We start from the raw sequence: 21,609 nt of genomic DNA, 5'->3' as shown, positions 1-21,609 counted from the left end.
TAACAGTACACACACAGAGGGCTATTAAATGCATAAAGCATGTGAGAATGTGGTGCGAGGAACCTGGTGTTAAGAAACCAGATTATATCTTAATTACCCAGATGACTGTGTTTTTGCAGGCCAAGGGGAGTTGGTTTTTCTATCTGTATAATGGCTTGTGGATTTAAGTGTTTTTGTCTGGTTGGTCAAAAAGACAGTCTTGCAAGCTGATATACTATTTAACATACTGTGTAAGGGTCTCGTTACACTAAACGATGCACCAGTGATCCCGACAACGATACGACCTTGTTAGGATCGCTGGTGCCTCGCTACATGATTGCTGGTGAGCTGTCAAACAGGCAGATTTCACCAGCAATCAGGACCAGCGAGGATGCTGGTATCCAAGGTAAATATAGAATCATAGAATTATAGAATCGTAGAGTTGGAAGGGACCTCCTGGGCCATCTGGTCCAACCCCCTGCTCAAAGCAGGATTCGCTAAATCATCCCAGTCAGGTGTCTGTCCAGCCTCTGTTTGAAGACTTCCACTGAAGGAGAACTCACCACTTCTCGTGGCAGCATGTTCCACTCATTGATCACTCTGTCAAAAAGTTTTTTCTAATATCTAATCTGTGTCTCCTCCCATTCAGTTTCATCCCATTGCTTCTAGTCGTTCCTTGTGCAAATGAGAATAAAGTTGATCCTTCTACAATGTGACAGCCCTTTAGCTATTTGTAGACAGCTATTAAGTCTCCTCTCAGTCTTCTCTTTTGCAAACTAAACAATCCCAAATCCTGCAACCTTTCCTCATAAGACAGGGTTTGCAGTCCGGTCACAATTCTGGTTGCTCTTTTCTGAACTTGCTCCAGTTTGTTGATGTCTTTTTTAAAATGTGGTACCCAAAACTGGACACAATATTCCAGATGAGGAGACCAAAGAGGAGTAGAGGGAAATAATGACTTCACGTGATCTAGACTGTATGCTTCTGTTAATACATCCTAGAATTGCATTTGCCTTTTTTGCTGCTGCATCACACTGTTGACTCATATTCAGTCTGTGATCTATTAGTATACCCAAGTCTTTTTCACATGTGCTGTTGCTTAGGCCTATACCTCCCATTCTGTATATGCTTTTTTCATTTTTATTGCCCAGATGTAGTACTTTGCATTTTTCCCTGTTAAAAAACATTCTGTTAGTTGCTGCCCACTTCTCCAGTTTATTTATATCTTTTTGAATCCTCTCTCTCTTCTCTAGTATTAGCTATCCCTCCTAGCTTTGTGTCATCAGCAAATTTAATCAGTTTACCCTCAATTCCTTCATCTAAATCGTTGATAAAGATGTTGAACAATACAGGGCCCAGGACAGAGCGCGCGCTTTGCTTAGTCACCCACTGTGTACCTTTGTTACCTGCGTGTTGGCCCTGGAAGCTGGTATCCAAGGTAAAATATCGGGTAACTAAGCACGCGCGTCACTTAGTTACCCGTTGTCTACCTTACAGCGCTGGGAGCTCGCTGATCGTTGCTCTCCCGCTGCCACAAGCAGTGATGCGTGCTGGCCAGCGGGAGACCAACGATCAAAAAATGGCCCAGGACATTAGAGCATGATCAGCGATACCCGGCAAGGGGGCCGGTCGCTGATGCATGTCACACACAGCGAGATCCCTGGCGAGATCGCTTTTGCATCACAAAATCAGCGATCTCGCTGTGTGTGACGAGGCCTTAAAGGGCCTGTCACACTAAGCGATATCTCTAGCAATATCGCTATAACGTCACTGGTTTTTGTGACGTTATAGCGATATTGCTAGCGATATCGCTATGTCTGATACTTACCTCCGACCGCTCCCCCGCTGGTTATCGCTGATCGCGTGACAAGGTCCTGGACTGTTTCTCGTCGTCAGCTTCTTGCTGGGCTTCCTGTGGAGAGACGAGCGACGAGAGTGGATGCGGGCGGGAGAACGTCAGGATCGCCTAGTGTGACACGTAAGTAGCGACCCCCGACCCCTGCGATGTCGCTGGCGAGATCTGCCTGTGTGGCAGCTCACTAGCGACCACTTAGCGATGTACCAGCAATCCTGACTGCGTAATATCGCTGGTTGGGATCGCTGGTACATCGCTAAGTGTGACAGTACCTTAAGTCTGTAATAGTGACTGTACATAGTGTGTGTTTATCTTTGTCTATTGATGTGTACTGATATGCTAATTGTGCATTGTTTTATGAAACTAGTTTGTTGACTTCTAAAGTAAAGAGGCAACAGAATGTGAGGGTGTACTGAAGGACACTGGGTAATTCTAAAAATAGCTTTCCTGCCTGGGGTATAAAAAGATCCTGAGGAGAGTCAAGGCCTCGTCTCATCTCATCACACAGAGAGCTACCAATCTGTACAACACTTAACGGATGAGAGAGAGGACTGCAGCCAATTCATCATGGCACCATCAAGAGGGACACGGATCTATGATCCTAAGGAAAACAACCTAGGAGTGATCGGCTCTGGTTGGAAGGACACAGATCTGTTCCGGACTAGAGCACCCACTGACCCCGTTTCTCCACACCTAGTTATGGTAAAAATTTTGAATGGCAACACCGGGATAGATAGGTTAATGTGCTGAGGCGGTAGGCCAGTCTGAACAAATGCGTTTTTAGGACACACTTAAAACTGTGGGGAGTGGGGATTAATCGAATTAACCCGGTGTAAGGTAGCGCTTGTTATTCAGGTAGGGGATACTCGCTAGGCAGCCGATAAATCAGGTCTGGCACAGGTTTCTCAACATAAACTCAGTCCATTCGGTTTATTATGCAGCATGAACCATCAAACAGCAACAGAAAGTTCATATCAACAGCATAACGTCCATGACAGAGCTCCTCTCTGTTAATCCCGTGGACACACAGGCTTTGCTATGTCCGGTACACAGGCTCTCTAGCCTCACAGTTATACCCTTTGTTCGGGTTACCTTCTCATAGCTGCTTCTCAGTGCAGACGTTCATTTCCTCCAGGGAACTATCAGACATATGCAGCCATTATACACAGCCTCTCCACGTGCTGTCAGGAAGGCAGCCACGTGAGCCCAGACGAGACCTTCCATACGGACCAACCGGGTCCAAGCATTCACTCATGTGACCTACCCTGGCCACCTTATATGGTCCGTAGCCACGCCCACCGAATCACATGGCTATGACCTCATCACAGGTCCTTCAAGCATTCATACACATATACTTTACTATGGCGTTCTAGACACCCGCCCCTAGGTGGGTTCGTAGGTGATTGATCCCACCCGTCTCATCAATCACCTGAAGGCTTCTCCCTAACACATTGGAATGAAAGATCAACTCTGCTAATCAGCACATAATCAAGCCTTCATCCCAAGGCCACCCATCTTGGGATACATAACGATCCTTTAGCACCCTGCTCTTGTTACCACTCTGGACATTGCTATCTGTCCGTCCTGGGACAACCACACAGCGCCCCCTAGCGGACACAGTGGTCACCCCTCTGTTCAAGCTTGTGGGGTTGAACACACAACATCACCCCGGGATCTCGAGACCGGGCACCCATGTCACCTTGCCCAACAGGTCGAGAGAACCATCTCCGTCTGTTTTGTCTGTCATATGGCCTCATCTCTACATTAGGGCCTCCCCCGCCCCCAGCGGTCAGAATATCGGCCTTGATCCAGTCACAGTCTGTCTGCGTCATCAGACACTGTTTAGTCATCACACTCCTCCAGTGCGCTCCGTCACCTCCTTTTCTGTCTATGCGTCTTGTAACAAATGGCACATCACCCCGTCTAAGTTTGCTTTTCAGTGCATTAACCTCACAGTTCATTGCACCTGTTGTCTCTGTAGCATCCTCCAGTTCACGCTGTAATCTACAGTGTAATGTATTGGCACGTTGAGCCTCTTTCTCTGCTTCTTCCACCTGGCGCTTCAGCTATTTCAGGCAAACATTATTTCCCTCCGCCAGGTCTTTGTACTGATCAGAATTACGCCTTTCATCATCCATTTGCATTAGTACATCCTTCAGTTTTTTCTCTGTACGCTGTACTTGTTTGCTTGCAGATTGTCGCTTTTTAGTTTCAGCATCAAGTTGTTCCTCCAGTTGTGCAACCTTTGCTTTTAACTCCTTATTCTGGCAATCTAATTGCTGACGGGCATTCTAATTCTTCTGAGCATTACTACATTCCGCATTCAGATCAGCATTCAACTGGTCAACCTGAAGTGTGGCTTTTCTCAGCCTGTCATTGGCTAATTCAACGTTGCCTTGTTCTTCCTCCAGTTCTTCTTCAAGCTCTACAATGCGAGACTCTAAACGCCTCTTTTTTTCCAAAGCCAGAGCACCTTTACCACTGTTGTTGGCAAATACATCGGCCAGTTCATCTCTTTCCTGCTGTGCTTGCCTTTTAGCACACTCTGCAGCAGCAAGCTCCTCCTGCAAAAGAATCATCTCTGCTTCCATACTTTCCAGTTTCTTCTTGTATTCACTCTGTTCCTCACTCGGGCGTGGCCGCTGTGAGTCTTCGACCCACTTCTTCTCCCGCAGCAGACCTCTTACAATTTCTGTTAGTACTCCTACCTCTTCTCTGAGGGACTTATTCAGACCTTGCCACGATGCCAGGTGATCTTTGAGCTCGGAGACTTCCTTCTCTAGCTTTTCTAGTCTGTGCTCCCTTTCTCTCTCAGAGCCACAGTCACCCCCAGAGTCTGAGTCATGCCGATCATCCGAGTGAACCCTCCAGTTACCCTCTGACCGTGTGTCCGGTCCAGTCGTCTCATCTCCCAGCCCACCATCCATCATGTCACAAGACGTCAGGTCCGTAAGCCGGGCTGATGTACCCCTTCTTCCGGTCACTCCTACAACTGACTTGTCCACTTTAGCAAGCGTCACCATGTCACTGTCTTCTAGCCCAACAGTAGAAATGTCTCCAACCCCTTGCTGTAGAGGAACTCCCCTCTCCCACAAGCCAGAGAACAGTCTAGAGTCGCGGCCTATAACCACTGTACAGGACAGATTCGGGACTATTGCTAAATCCTGTCCCTCGATGTCCCAACCTGTCTCAAAGACTACCCTGGCGACCGGGCAACTCTCAGTGCGCCCGTGGTTGCAAGTAACCCTCACCTTTCTGCCAGATATCTCAGGAGCAACCCCGCACTAGAGTCACCGGGCTCCAAGGGTCGACCAGACCAACTATATCTTCATTATCAATCTGGAGGCCACACCCCCTTGGCATCGTGCCGGCTGGGTAGTTCACCAGGCAGATAGGACAGACATAGGACATTTTCTCCTGGCAACAGTTCATCTGTACCACCCTTTTTACATCGAGATGCTCCGCCCCATTCCCCGGGACTCCACCCCCTTTTGGGCGACTATCCCCCTTTGGGACACCGCCTCCCTCTGGGACTCCACCCCTTTTTGGGTTACCACCCCGATTTGGGTCACCGCCCCCTTTCGGGATTTCCCCATGTCCTTTCTACAGGTCTCCTTAGACCACAGTTCACATAACACAGTTTGTCTCTTGGGCCCGTAATGGCCCTTTAAGTAATGGCCCTTTAAGTACGATACCACACAAGTTCTTGCTGGCACCACCACAGCTCCTGCTGTCACCGATCTCCGACACCTCCGGCTGCTCACACACTGCTGCTGGTGTCACCTTCGTAACGACGCCGAATTACAGCAAACCGCTTGTCACCTTCTTGACCCCACTGAGCCACCGCAAGCTGACTTGAAAGGGGAAAGAAAAAAAAACACAACACAAAACTCACGTGTCCTGTCTGTGTGCTATTCAGGACGTCCATCTCCTCCTGAGACCATCCAATACACAGGGCGCACCGGGTGCTATTCAGGGAGCCGACCCTTCTCCCAGGGTTTCCCAACACACCAGCCTCACCAGGTCCAGGGGCTCAGCGGGTGCTCTTCAGGACATCCGTCTCCGCCTGAGACTGTCCAACACTCATGCCTCACCAGGTCCAAGGTCACAGCACGTGCTCCAGGGATCCGACTCTTCTCCCAGAACCTCCCAACACTGACCCCCCCAGGACCTTGCACACTGAACCCTCCAGGTACACAGTCTTTCTCACTGACCCCAGTCAGTACAACACGGACACCTGTCCATTACCTGTGTCGGCCACACAGGTTCTCGGGTACCTCTTATCTACAGAGGCACCCTATAGCAATCACCAGTCTTTTTCTCTGACCCCGGTCAGCACATCACACGGTTTTCACGACCGTCACCTGCTGGCCACGCAGGTTCTCGGAAACCTCTACCGCAGAGGTGTCCTATAAGTCTCTTTCACTGACCCCGGTCAGCATATCACATGGTTTTCAAGACCGTCCGCCCTCCTGGCTCAGCGTTGCCAGCACTGCAACATGTGCTTTTAGAAACCGTTGCCCTTAGCAACCGAGTTTTGCAGTCCTCGTCCGTTGCCCCTAGCAACAAGGCTACAACACTGCCCTTTGCATTCTCCACCAATTGTAAGGTAGCGCTTGTTATTCAGGTAGGGGATACTCGCTAGGCAGCCGATAAATCAGGTCTGGCACAGGTTTCTCAACATAAACTCAGTCCATTCGGTTTATTATGCAGCAAAAACCATCAAACAGCAACAGAAAGTTCATATCAACAGCATAACGTCCATGACAGAGCTCCCCTCTGTTAATCCCGTGGACACACAGGCTTTGCTATGTCCGGTACACAGACTCTCTAGCCTCACAGTTATACCCTTTGTTCGGGTTACCTTCTCATAGCTGCTTCTCAGTGCAGACGTTCATTCCCTTCAGGGAACTATCAGACATATGCAGCCATTATACACAGTCTCTCTACGTGCTGTCAGGAAGGCAGCCACGTCAGCCCAGACGAGACCTTCCATACGGACTAACCGGGTCCAAGCATTCACTCATGTGACCTACCCTGGCCACCTTATATGGTCCGTAGTCACACCCACCAGATCACATGGCTATGACCTCATCACAGGTCCTTCAAGCATTCATACACATATACTTTACTATGGCGTTCTAGACACCCGCCCCTAGGTGGGTTTGTAGGTGATTGATCCCACCTGTCTCATCAATCACCTGAAGGCTTCTCCCTAACACATTGGAATGAAAGGTCAGCTCTGCTGATCAGCACATAATCAAGCCTTCATCCCAAGACCACCCACCTTGGGATACATAACTGTTATGATTGAGTCACCGTAGGAGGCAAAAATAGAAATGCTAGCTAAGTCCAGAAAACCAGAGAAGTTGGCAGCTATCGGATTGCAGACCTCTGAACCTATCAACACAACTAGCAGTAGCCGTGGGGGGCTCCTACGATGCCCTAGGCCCCTCGATCACAGCCGGAGGACTACATAGCCTAAAGACAGAAAGGGAAATCTAAACTGCCCCAGAGCAGACCCCAAAGCAAAAGGCAGCCCCCCACATATAATGACGGTGAAGCAAGAAGAAAGAACAAAACACAGACAGAAAGATAGACTGAGCAAAGATGGGGCCCACGCTAGCTTAGATAGGAAAGGACAGGAAGGCTGCTGTCTGCAATCCGTGAAAAACCCCATGAAAATAAGAGCCAACAAACTGACAGTAAAAAGGCCCTGAAGATGCTAGGCTTCAAAAAAGCTATGTCAGTACTCAGGAATATTCTGAAGACAGAGCAACAGGCAAAAGGAGATTCAGCTCACCCCAGCAGGGAATGGCAGAATCCAGAAAAGCAAGGAAAACAAAACACTAATGCAAAAAGGCAAAGCAGAAATCTTAGCTTTAGATGAGCAGGAATCAGACTGGTTTCCTAGAAGTCCACAGAGAAATCACCCGCAGGCCAGAAGGGCGTCGGCAGCCTTATATCCAGTCATTAACTCCACTCAGCCAGTCATCATCATCAGCCCCAGGTGTTTGACAATCAGGCTCACTACCTTTCTTCACCAGAAGAGGGAGTTCCTCGGGCCTCAGTAGTGAAGGGGAAAATGAACTCACAACAGTACCTCCCCCTTGAGGAGGGGTCACCGAACCCTCAACCACGCCACCAGGGCGATCAGGGTGAGCCCGATGAAAGGCATGCACCAATCTTTTGGCATGAATATCAGAGGCAGAGACCCAGGAATTATCCTCCTGACCATAACCCTTCCACTTAACCAAATACTGGAGTCTCCGTCTAGCCAGACGGGAATCCAGTACTTTCTCTACCTCATATTCCATGTTACCTTCAACCAATACAGGGTCTGGAGGTGCAACCCCAGGAACTACTGGTTCAACAAACCTCTTCAACAAAGATTTATGAAACACATTATGGATTTTAAATGTGACAGGAAGAGCCAAACGAAAGGAGACCGGATTAATAATCTCCAAAATCTTGTAAGGTCCAATAAATCTAGGCTTAAACTTAGGAGAAGCCACCTTCATAGCAATATTTTTTGATGATAACCACACCATATCACCAACCTTAAATTGGGGACCAATGGTCCTATGTCGGTTGGAAAACCGCTGGGCCTTTTCCTGGGAGAGAGATAACTTATCCACCACTTGGTCCCAGATCTGGTGCATTCTCTCCACCACAGTGTCAACCCCTGGGCAGGCAGAGGGCTCCACCTGCCCTGAAGAAAATCGAGGATGAAACCCAAAGTTACAAAAAAAAGGAGACATCAAGGTGGCAGAACTAGCTCTATTATTTAAAGCAAATTCGGCCAAGGGCAAAAATGAAACCCAATCATCCTGATCAGCAGAAATAAAACATCTCAAATATGACTCCAAGGTCTGGTTTGTTCTCTCTGCCCATTGGTCTGAGGGTGAAAAGCAGAGGAGAAGGACAACTGAATTCCCAGCTTGGAACAGAAAGTTCTCCAAAATCTAGACACAAACTGGACTCCTCTGTCAGATACAATGTTCTCAGGAATCCCATGCAAGCGAACCACCTGTTGTAAAAACAGGGGCACCAATTCAGAGGAAGACGGCAACTTAGGGAGTGGTACAAGATGAACCATCTTAGAGAACCTATCACAAATCACCCAAATAACAGTCATCCTTTGAGAGACAGGCATATCAGAGATGAAATCCATTGAAATATGGGTCCATGTCCTCTTGGGGACAGGCAAAGGCATCAACAACCCACTAGAGCGAGAACACGATTTAGACCGGGAGCACGTCCCACAGGACTGCACAAAATTCCTGACATCACGAGACAAGGAGGGCCACCAAAAAGACCGACTCACCAGATCTCTAGTACCAAAAATACCTGGATGACCAGCCAATGCAGAGCAATGAACTTCAGACATCACTCTCTTCTTCCACTGGTCAGGAACATACAACTTTCCACTGGGACAACGCTCAGGTTTGTCCTCCTGGAACTCTTCCAGAGCATGTCTCAAATCGGGCGAGCTGGCAGAAAGAACTACCCCTTCGCCTAAGATGGTAGCAGGCTTGGTCACCACAGGAGAATCAGCAAAGAAGCTCCTAGAGAGGGCGTCAGCCTTGACATTCTTAGTTCCAGGAAGAAAAGAAACCACAAAATCAAAACGTGTAAAAAAACAAGGCCCACCTAGCCTGTCTAGGGTTCAAGCGCTTCGCCGACTCTAGGTAAATCAAATTCTTGTGGTCAGTGAGGACCACGACTTGATGCTTAGCTCCCTCCAACCAATGTCTCCACTCCTCAAATGCCCATTTCATGGCTAACAGTTCCCGATTCCCCACATCATAGTTACATTCAGATGGAGAGAACTTTCGGGAAAAGAAAGCACAGGGATTCATTTTAGATGTTACAGGATCCTTTTGGGACAAAACAGCTCCTGCACCAATCTCAGAAGCATCCACCTCTACCTGGAACGGAAGTGAGACATCAGGTTGCCGCAAAACCGGGGCGGAGGTGAATCTTCGCTTCAGCTCCTGAAAGGAAGAAACAGCCTCCGGAGACCAATTTAACACATCAGCCCCCTTCTTAGTCAAATCAGTCAATGGTTTGGCAATACTAGAAAATTTTGCTATAAATTTCCGATAAAAATTAGCAAAACCCAAAAACTTCTGGAGGGCCTTCAAAGAAGTGGGCTGAACCCAATCGTAAATGGCCTGTACCTTGGCCGGGTCCATTTCAATAGTTGACGGGGACAAAATAAATCCCAAAAAAGAAATCCTCTGTACTCCAAAAAGGCATTTAGATCCTTTGACATACAGGGAATTCTCCCTCAAGATCCGGAACACAGTCCGAATATGTTCCACATGAGAATCCCAATCCTTGGAGAAGATCAAAATATCATCCAGATAGATAATCAAAAATTTATCGACAAAATCTCGGAAAATATCGTTCATGAAGCACTGGAAGACAGAAGGGGCATTAGTGAGCCGAAAAGGCATCACCAGGTACTCAAAATGTCCCTCCGGAGTATTAAACGCCGTCTTCCATTCATCCCCATGCTTAATGCGAATAAGATTATACGCCCCCCTGAGGTCAAGCTTGGTAAACCAGCAAGCACCTTTAACTCTGGAGAATAGATCAGAAATCAGGGGTAACGGATACTGATATTTAACAGTAATTTTGTTGAGAGCACGATAATCAATACAAGGTCTTAATGATCCATCCTTTTTGGCTACAAAAAAAAACCCGGCACCTAAGGGTGACGAGGATGGTCTAATATGACCCTTCTCCAACACCTCCTTAATATAGGATCGCATAGCCTCGTGCTCGGGTACAGATAAATTGAAGAGCCGACCCTTGGGAAATTTACACCCCGGGCTCAGTTCAATTGCACAGTCATAACTCCTATGAGGAGGCAGAGACGCAGACTCATTCTCACTAAATACATCATAAAAGTCCGCCAAATAGTCAGGAACATCATGCGACTGAGGAGAGGTGGAAAACACCGGAGCCTCACTAAAGGCACACCGACCACCCCAACTCACCACAGACACAGATTTCCAATCCAAAACTGGATTATGAATTTGTAACCAGGGAAACCCCAGAACAATAGTATCATGCAGATTATGTAACACAAAAAACCTGCAATTTTCTTGATGGTTTGGGGCGACCCGCATTACCACCTGGGTCCAAAACTGAGGTTTATTTTTAGCCAAAGGAGTAGCATCAATCCCCCTCAAAGGGATAAGCGTCTGCAGCGGTGTCATCGGAAATCCACAACGTTTAGCAAAATCCAAGTCCATTAGGTTTAGAGCTGCTCCCGAATCCACAAAAGCCTTGGCGGAAAATGTGGACAGGGAGCAGATCAGAGTAATAGCCAGAAGAAACTTAGGTTGAAAACCACCAACAGAAAACGTGTGTGCAAAGCGTTTCTCGCGTTTAGGACAGACAGAAATAATATGCGAGGCATCTCCACAGAAAAAACACAACTTATTACGCCTTCTGAACTCCTGACGCTGCTCTCTGGAAAAAACTCTATCACATTGCATAGGTTCAGACATCTGTTCAACAGGTGGCAACACCTCTCGTGCAGCTCTGCGTTCGCGTAAACGCCGATCAACCTGAATGGCTAAAGACATAGAATCGTCAAGACCAGAGGGAACAGGAAATCCCACCATAGTATCTTTTATGGCTTCTGACAACCCCTTCCGAAAGAGAGCAGCCAAGGCATTATCATTCCAGGTAGTAAGTACTGCCCACTTTCGGAATTTTTGACAGTACAATTCTGCAGAATCACGACCCTGGTTCAATGCCAGCAGGGTCTTTTCAGCCTGATCAATGGCATTAGGTTCGTCATACAACAACCCCAAGGCCTGAAAAAATGCGTTCACATTAGTCAGAATAGGATCATCTGGTTTCAAAGAAAACGCCCAATCCTGGGGATCGCCACGTAGCAAAGAGATGACAATTTTAACCTGCTGCGCGGAGCTCCCTGACGAGTTAGGCTTCAAGGCAAAATTTACAATTATTTTTGAAATTCAAAAATTTAGACCGATCCCCAAAAAATACATCAGGTGTAGGAATCTTTGGTTCAGCAGCATGTGAATGAGCAAGGTAGGCGGAAATTCCCCGCACTTCCGCAGCGAGCTGCTCCACACGATCAGACAATTGCTTTATCTCCATTGAGAGAAAAAAAAAATTCCCCCTACGGCCTCAGAGATATAGAGGAAAAAATATACACACAGGTTTTTTTTTTTTTTTTTATATACAATTCTTTCCTGCTATTGAGTACCCTAGAATCTGCGGTATGGCGGGTGCTTCTGTTATGATTGAGTCACCGTAGGAGGCAAAAATAGAAATGCTAGCTAAGTCCAGAAAACCAGAGAAGTTGGCAGCTATTGGATTGCAGACCCCTGAACCTATCAACACAACTAGCAGTAGCCGTGGGGGGCTCCTACGATGCCCTAGGCCCCTCGATCACAGCCGGAGGACTACATAGCCTAAAGACAGAAAGGGAAATCTAAACTGCCCCAGAGCAGACCCCAAAGCAAAAGGCAGCCCCCCACATATAATGACGGTGAAGCAAGAAGAAAGAACAAAACACAGACAGAAAGATAGACTGAGCAAAGATGGGGCCCACGCTAGCTTAGATAGGAAAGGACAGGAAGGCTGCTGTCTGCAATCCGTGAAAAACCCCATGAAAATAAGAGCCAACAAACTGACAGTAAAAAGGCCCTGAAGACGCTAGGCTTCAAAAAAGCTATGTCAGTACTCAGGAATATTCTGAAGACAGAGCAACAGGCAAAAGGAGATTCAGCTCACCCCAGCAGGGAATGGCAGAATCCAGAAAAGCAAGGAAAACAAAACACTAATGCAAAAAGGCAAAGCAGAAATCTTAGCTTTAGATGAGCAGGAATCAGACTGGTTTCCTAGAAGTCCACAGAGAAATCACCCGCAGGCCAGAAGGGTGTCGGCAGCCTTATATCCAGTTATTAACTCCACTCAGCCAGTCATCATCATCAGCCCCAGGTGTTTGACAATCAGGCTCACTACCTTTCTTCACCAGAAGAGGGAGTTCCTCGGGCCTCAGTAGTGAAGGGGAAAATGAACTCACAACACATAACGATCCTTTAGCACCCTGCTCCTGTTACCACTCGACATGGCTATCCGTCCGTCCTGGGACACCCACACAGCGCCCCCTAGCGGACACAGTGGTCACTACACCACACTGGGTAGTGCATTCCAAAGAATTGGCGCAGCACTTGAAAAGTCTTGGCATTAGATGACAGCAGTAGTCATCTCAGACAGCACCTGAAAGGCGGTAACCTTGTCACTGCCGTTCACAGCTGCTGGTTCACACGCTGTCTTCTGTGTGACAGCATGGGAACCGCGAGACCCAACGGCTGTGACCAGCGATGACTTCAACAAGGTTACCGCCGGTGAGAGCCAATGTTTCCCATGCTGTCACATGAATGATAGCGTGGGAACCCTCAGATATTTGGGCCCCCTTTGATCTGAATGTGGTTTGGGATCAAGTTCGGGTACAGTTTTGGTACCCAAACAAAACTGATTTGCTGATTTTACAAGGTAAATATCCGTATGCTTACATTGCTGGAAGCAGGGGAAGATGTCAACAGGCGAGTATACTACACTAAATATATATTTACTAAGGTTTAAGGAACAAAAAATAATTTAATTCAAATTGTGCCAATTATGCTATCAAAAGCTTCTAAAGCCATGACATTGATTTCTGGAATTTTCCAAACTATCTAAAGGCACAGTCAACTTAGTGTATGTAAACTTCTGACCCACTTGAGCTGTGATATAGTGAATTATAAATCAAATTATCTGTTTGCAATTATTTGTTGGAAAAATTTAATTGTGTTAAATACAAAGTAGATAACCCAAACAACTTGCTGAAAGAGGACCTTTTTAACCAGATTTAGTATGTTACACTAGCCAAATCTTGAAGAAAACAGAGCACAAAATTGGGAGATACCTAATGAAAGACAGTAAAGGTGTGGTCGGTTGCAGTCGCAGTGTGGGTGTTGCGAAACGCACAACTCCCTTGCAGCCCCATATAGCTGGGGAGTCAAACATCCGGGAGATGTTTGCACAAACTGGATAGTTCACGGTATGCAGGCTGCGCTGCTGGAATAAAGGATCCTTCTCCAATGGTTATTGAAATCATTTTTTTTTAACTTAAAAAAGGTGCACATCTGGCGCTGCAATGTGTCTTTGAATAATCATTGGACAAAAGATCCTTTGTTCCAGCAGCACAGCCCATATATCATGAACTATCTACTTTGGTCAATCTAGCCAAATCATGGAATAGTAGCTGCAGAGCTGAATAAAGCATTGTTTTTATTTTTTCAATATCTCCTTTCTGTTTTGGAGATATTAGCTAATAAAGATTAGTTTATCATTTCTGATAAGCCCTACTAGACATTACCAGAGATTCTTCACATTGACCAATCATAAGCAGGCAGGAACAAACAGTGGGGAAAAAAAGCGCATGCCTAGACAATAAGTTATCACAGGATTTCTCATGTGTTACACATATATTGACAGACAGTGTGCTCTTCTCACTGGTCTCTGTGCAGAGCGGTGTGTGATTACAAAGTGCCTGAAGTAGAGTACAAATGACTGTGATTAAATACACCTCTCATCTCATAGCAGTCAGTGTGGAGGAAGGGGTAAACATCAGAGATGGCAGCACTATAAGAAGAGAGCTTCAGCTGCAGATATGTTTGTAAGGAGACAAACCTCAGCGCTGCTGTATTGCCCCTCCCCAGTACAGTGACTGACGTGTGAAATGTATAAGTAATCACACTCTTGATCAAACTGGTGAAAGGTCCTCTTTAAACTATAGTTTCTTGAAAAAAAATCTGTGGAGGGGATACGTAGGCATTTTATCTCCTTAATGACATGTGGCGCACATTTCACGAGCTGAGTGTATGGAGGGGGCTCAGGAGCTCACACTAGCTGTGTTACACAACCAGCATCTGACAGAAAGAGCAGCGACTAGGGCTAGCTCCAATTGCTACTGTTTATCCATTTAAAGAGTAACTATACTTTTAAGTAACTATTCAAAATAAGCTGTCCTGTAAGCATACACATTAAGAATAGCATTATTTGTGGTCAGTATATGACTTGTATTCTGCATTTTCACCAGTTTTGCCCTCTGCAAACTCTATCTCTACCTTGTCAGTTGACTCTGAGCTGGTGGGAGACTAGCATCTATGAGCTCTCCCATACACAGCGCAGAGTGGGTTTCCGATTTATTGCATTGAATCCCTTAGTTATCACACAGACAGAAACAGAATGGAGTTAATTACAGAGAAATAGTGGCGGTGAATTCAGAACGCAGGGAGGGAAAGGGAAAGAAGTGTCTCATAAATGGAGAAAGATGCCGAATTCTCTGATAAGATTACAAAGTTCCTTATATCCGCATATACTATTAATTTATGCAAATTCTGATGAAAAAACGGTTCCCCTTTAAATGAAGATGTCCGTCCTCGAAAGTGGAATTTAAATGTCTTGCTTTCTGGAGCACTTGTGTACAAGCTCCCATCGTTTGAAGATAATGAAGCAGGGGCCCTGTTGAAGGCCCCTATTGCTGACATCATAACTGGGCTTCATAGGAGAATGTCAATTACACAAAATACAGCAATGCTGCAGTATATAGTATAAACGATCAAAGATTTAAGTCCTCTAGAGGGAGTAAAAAAGTAAACATTAACGTAAAGTAAAAAATATATCTAATAAATATATAAAACTACAAAACACAAGGCCATGAAGGTCCGTTGATGGAAAAATGAAAAAGGTCATGGGAAAGTGGAAGCACAAAAATTTTTTTTTGCAAAGCTCTGTACATTTTTTTTTATCAACTATAAAAACCTTACAAGTTTGTATCATTGTGTCCTGAAGAATCACATTGCCAAGTCATTTTTACTGAACAATGGTAAAAACTTAAAACCAAAGCCCAAAAAAAAATGGCAGGATTGCTTTTTTTCCCCTCACCATGTCACTCCACTTTGAATTTGTTTTCCTGCTTTTCAGAACATTAATATATATTTGAACCTACCGTAAGTGTAAACTTACGATTCCATCTTTAGTTATTTGTTGACTAATAAAGTAAAGTCAGATGGCTACAAATGACTTCAATAATTCATGCGATTTTTCAGGACACATTATGGTAACAACTAGGAAGCTGACAATTTACAGCCCAACTTCCACAAGTATATTTACAGGGTTTGGGCAAGAAAAAAAATGATAATTACCTCTGAATTTAGCATGGGTTTTAAATTCAATAACCAGGCGACCATCCTCCCGAATATATATTCTTATAATCTGCAGTCTGGCGGACAGGACACTGTCTGTCTGGATTCCTGGATTGAAACACAAAAACTTATTCCAAAATTCATTTAATTTGATAATATGAATAGACTTGAATAAGGTATTTATAGGCAGCATTAAAATGTAAGTGGGAAATGTCGTGGCATTACTTTCAAGTCTGGCATTTTTAGTTATAGCATTTAATTATATTCCATAAATTATGTATGTATAAAGACTCAAACCCAAGTTATGTAAATAGGACATGTCAGCTTAACTAAATTATAGCATTTTCCATTAACTCGTTCATAACCAGGCTTTCCCCCCCCCTCACTGTTGCGCTTTCTTTTTTCCTTTTAAGAGCCCTAAAGGACACCCCCATATGATTGGTAACACTCAGCATTTATCATTTATTCTTTGCATTCATGAATGAATAGAAGAAGGACAATCACAACACAACAATGATGATCTACGATCTATTATGGGAATTAGAATAATGTATTTAAACAGACATGTCCAGAAAGCTGACAGGTCCATTTTTGAGAGATTCATCATCTAAATTCTATATATTATTTGCTTCATAAAATATTCTACAGTGTCATAAACCTGCAGGGCGTCTTACCAGTTCTCCACAGAACAGTATCATAGAAGAAGGAGAATTCCATCTCTGTGTGATGCTCCAGAGAAGCCCACCCCCTTGGTGCAGTGACATAAATGTAGGACACGTACAGGGGAACATGAACTGTCAAGAAAGACTGGGCCGAGTCTCGCACCTGTAAAGGATTAATATTTGTGAAACACAAATTACATGAGCTAGTAAGACATTGTGGCATACTAATCAAGACACATGTGCCAGAATTATGGCGAAATTGTTCCAAAAATGTGTCCAAACTTGCATCATATTTATAATATGTTTTACATACTTTTTACGCCTTTTGGGGCGTGGCCTCTCTAAAAAGGGCTGAAAATGCCTTGGCGGAAAAGGAAATGGTTTAAGGTGGAAAATACTGTCGCACACTTTTGGCACAAAGTAGGCCACCTATAAGGCAGTGCAATCTTAGGCCCCAATTTAACATAGCTTGTAGGCCCAAAAGGTGGCATAAAAGTTTTGAAAAGTTGAAAATTCTGGTTCTACTCAGATTATTTACACCAGCTTCTCCCAGCTTCATCAAATTGGACGTAGCTGGGGCGTGATGCCAGCTCCTCTGAATCATGATGAACTGTGGTATTTCCTGGTTGGCACATGAAAGGGGCACGCCAGATGTTCCAGATTCATAAAGAGGTGTTCCGATTCATGAATCAGGAGCATCTAACTCCACCATGTCCCCGAGAAAATCGCCGGTCCTGATAAATTAGACAGATTTATCAAACACCATGAAATGCTTTAATAAATCTGGTGCATTTTAAGACTGTCTAGTCTGCATTGTGTAAGAATTAGTTTGGATTAATAGGCCCCATTATAGTCTTACATTGAACTGTGTACATATTATTACTCACAACAACTATTTGAAAGCAACTAAACTTCAGTGAAAAAAATATTGGATTGCCTGGTGATCGTTGGGGTCATAAGCGAGCTCAGAACACAGTTCTTGCCTATGTGCTCGCACAGAGCAGATTATGGATCCAATGGAAAGGCTATAGTCTTTTTATTGCATCTGTACTCTGCTAATACTACTGCTAGTACTACTATTACACTACAACTATGAAAGATCCTCCAGCACCTGAAAATCCGCTGTCACAGCACCCCCACAGACGTCAATGAGTTCAGTCATGTCATAATATGCATCAAAAGTCCAAATGCAACTCTTCAGGTTAAGGTGTTTGTATAATTGAACTGTCTTTGGTTCCCTGACATTGGGATCAAATTGATAAGGACGGTCATATCCTGGACCAACCGCAATGCTGTCATATGTCACCTCATCCAGGAATCCAGCTTCTGCAAACAATCACAATGAAAGGAAAACAATTTGGATACATCCTGAAAGTTACCGAATTAAGGACTGAAAAATTGCACATGTGCAAGTACAAAGCAAGATAAAACCGAGAAGACAGAAGATAATTAAATATACACACATATAGATAGTATCTCCTAGCCAAGTACCTGAAAGGCCTTTTAAATCACGGATGGTGACAAGAGTGGAGCAAACATGTTGATGGCGATAAACAGATTCGGAAAGCAAGAAGTGAAGGTTGTGGAGTGGCATTGTAGAGATAAGTGGCAGCATGCCATCCTGATGTGGAATCTGCACCGAGATATGAATCCTGAAAATAGAGAGAAAAATAGTATTTAGTGATAATTATGGTGCACAACGCACAGGTAAGACAATAACAGGCTCCATGTTACAATTGTGCCATAAGTGTGAACACTAGGTTTATGTATCTTTTGTCTAAGTACAAAACAGGTTTTGCCTTTTTTTCCCACAAAAAATATATATAGATGAATAGTTGACAGTGTGCACATCTGCACTTTAATTTACACCATAGATGTATTTATTCAAAGTACATTAAAATTTGCCAGTAATATTGAAATATCTTGCTTCAAATAATCAAATCTTAACCACTTAAGCTACCAGGTGCCTTTAGTCTGCGACGTAGTAAATCCAAGCATGGCAGGTGATTCACAATACTAGAGATTCGCTAGTTTTCACGTCCTCTTTTTTCTCATACATAGTGCTGTGGGGCAGCAAGTGCTTCTGCCTCTATTGGTCCCAGTGGTCATGGTACTGTTACATGATGATCAGGATGGTGGCAAAAGGAGCCTGTGGCTGCAGCGAACTAGAACCTGGACAGCCCTAACAGTGATAATAGTCACTATAACAGTGCCGACTTTCCCTGCCTGGGGTCATTACAGTGTAAAAGTATAGTGTAAAAAATATAGAAAACAATAAAGTAAGCAATTGGCTTTTTAACCTTTGATGGGCAAACCATCAAAAAATAAAGAATATACATAATTCCAAAAGGCACCCCTTCTTAAAATCACGGATGACTTAATTATCCCAAATACATACATAATGTATTAAAATTAACATTAGAAGATGGCAAGCACAATTAAACATTCTAGAACTAGAATTAAATATTCTAGAACTAGAATGCAAAAACATTTTTTCCATTTTTCGTTTTCATACCATAAGCATGCAAATTCTAAAGCAAAATTTGTGTCTGTGTGAAAAAATGAACCTGCAATATGCATTTCATTATATAGCCAATAAATAGAAAATGTATTGCCATTTAACCAAAGTGTTCTGCAAGCAGCGTAACTATGTCTGGTCCCAAAATATCCTGGACCCGCGTTGATTTAATGAGAAGTAAAAAGAGGACCATAATTGTAAATGATGGTGGAATACACTGCCGATCTGGCAGCGGAGACAATATTTTAGTTGGAACATTCCTGCCACGTGGCTCTTTTCTCATAGCTTGGATATAGCAAATATTGGGGTTTCCTGAACCTCATAATAATCTATTACTAGTAGAACATTTACTTATTGGATATGGGACATAAAGCACAGAGAACTACACAGGCCCTACCTGTTGGGATGTTCTTTGTGCTTAACATCCAGATACTTCAGAGTTGCAATGAAAGATTGAGCTTGGAAGCCTCTTGCGGTGCCCGCTACCACTGGAGTGTGGCATATGGCACTGTCCGTTCCTATTGTAACAATATTGCTTCGCAGTGGGGTTCCCATGTGTCCAGCTTTATCCACGGCTTTGGCGACACAACGTACATGGAAACGTCTGCTAAAGTAAATGCTATCCAGCACCTAGTCAATACAGGAGGGGAAAACAGATGGAGAATTATTAATTCTATTGACTAATCTTTCAATGATAGTAAAAATGTAAAACTATATTAATGACACATACTTTCTTTTAACGCTCTTATTTATAAAGTAGATAGATGTCTACCTGTTGAATCAGTTATATAGTTTAGACTGGTAGAGTCACTGGCCTAATTGTGCAAATTGATTCCAAGGACCTGGTCTAGTAGTTAAGTTCAGTGATCTGTGCCTGTCTGACCCGAGACATGAAAACCGTCTCCGACTCTCGGAATTCGCGATTTTTCTATTGATTAGCCGGCCTGGCAAGATGTCACATGTGCATGGTGCTACAAGAATGACATTGCGCCAGGCTGACTAATCAAAAGAAAACTATTTCTGGGAAGGAGGTGGTTCTCAGGGCTCCCATCTGAATGCCACAGATTACTAACGTGGCCGCTGGACTGAGTGCTGTGAATTATTTCGCACCAACTTTAGTCACTGGTTTAGTATTAGGCATAACCATTTCTACATTTGACTACACTTTAATCCATTACATTCCCAGCAAGTACTCACCATGTGATTGACACTAGTAAAAGGGGTGGTATCAGTTATTGTCTCAAACGGAGATCTTGCCCCATTAGAATCAGTTGGTGCTGCCACCTCCCAGCTGAACATTATAGTGGATTGGTTAATGCCAGCCTCCTCACATCGTTCCTTCATTACAACGTATTTTGGAAAGTGTGGATCACATGGAGTGACACAAATAAGTGGGTACCCAGGAGATGCAGATTTTTTAGCGCCCTCCTTCGTAACCTCCTCCACGTGGTCATAGTCAGCCAGAGATACAACCTAGAAGTACAGCAAAAAATTCCAAAACTTAATTTTTTAATGCTTCTAATAAACACAATAAAATTAACCAGTATCTCTCGGATTTATAAGATAAAGATATTCTGCCAATTAATTCAGAATGAATGATATCATTTAGTCTTAGTAGCTCTTAACATTGCAGAGACTAAAGGGAATACGTCATCTGAGAATTACAGTTAAAGGTCACATTAAAGTTGTTTTAAATTTTGGCAATGTTCTTTTTTTATTCATATCATTATCTTCATTAAACAACAAAATTAGTAATCTTGCATTTTTCACACTGGTATGTGGGGCTACATTAAATTCATATTTCCTGACCATTCAGTAAGAGTTTACAGCAGTTTCCTTATCATCAGAGACAGGATAACAATAAGGGGTAACCTCTCCATACACAGCTGATAACGCAGGATACACCAATCACAATAGGCAATGTCACAACTTTTCCTTCACAATGACCTTTGCACATGCTGGTTAGATAATTCAATACAAAGAGTAGGGTCAGGGTCTGCTCATTTTAGTCAATGTCCATGTGGTCTTTACTGAAAAAAGCAGAATGTTAAAGCCCCTTTGGTCAGTGTGAAAATTGCAAGATTTCTAATCTTTAACAAAGATTGCGATATGGAAAAAAACATTTAAAAAAAAAAAAATACATATAACACAAAAATCTGAATTTAACAATAGGTCCTTTTCTGATGACATATTCCCTTTAAAGAACATTTCCAGTTTAAAAAAAAATAGTGATAATAGAGGAAGAGCATGAAGAAGATAAAAACTGCATAAACACGCAGGCCCCAGAATTTGACAAGTAGTAAAATGCCTGGCATCTTAATTATTATTCCTAAAAGTCATTTCATGTGA

At 44.0% G+C, this 21,609-nt stretch overlaps 1 protein-coding gene across 1 annotated transcript in view; it reads right to left on the bottom strand.

Annotated features, from left to right (window-relative positions):
* Nucleotides 1-21,609, bottom strand: part of FRAS1 (Fraser extracellular matrix complex subunit 1) — a 692,624-nt gene that overhangs the window by 12,107 nt on the left and 658,908 nt on the right. The window contains exons 63-68 of the mRNA XM_073542109.1: nucleotides 20,458-20,733; nucleotides 19,658-19,890; nucleotides 18,234-18,394; nucleotides 17,854-18,068; nucleotides 16,755-16,905; nucleotides 16,081-16,188 (exon numbers count right to left, since the gene is read on the bottom strand). Of these exons, the coding sequence (XP_073398210.1) occupies nucleotides 16,081-16,188; nucleotides 16,755-16,905; nucleotides 17,854-18,068; nucleotides 18,234-18,394; nucleotides 19,658-19,890; nucleotides 20,458-20,733 (1,144 nt within the window). The remainder of the gene's footprint in view (nucleotides 1-16,080; nucleotides 16,189-16,754; nucleotides 16,906-17,853; nucleotides 18,069-18,233; nucleotides 18,395-19,657; nucleotides 19,891-20,457; nucleotides 20,734-21,609) is intronic.

This window comes from Dendrobates tinctorius, unplaced genomic scaffold, assembly GCF_039654945.1.
Source record: "Dendrobates tinctorius isolate UK_male_01 unplaced genomic scaffold, ASM3965494v1 ptg000011l, whole genome shotgun sequence".
Lineage (NCBI taxonomy): Eukaryota > Metazoa > Chordata > Amphibia > Anura > Dendrobatidae > Dendrobates > Dendrobates tinctorius.
The sequence above is the reverse complement of the archived record's forward strand: the minus strand, read 5'-3'. Positions and strand labels throughout refer to the sequence as shown.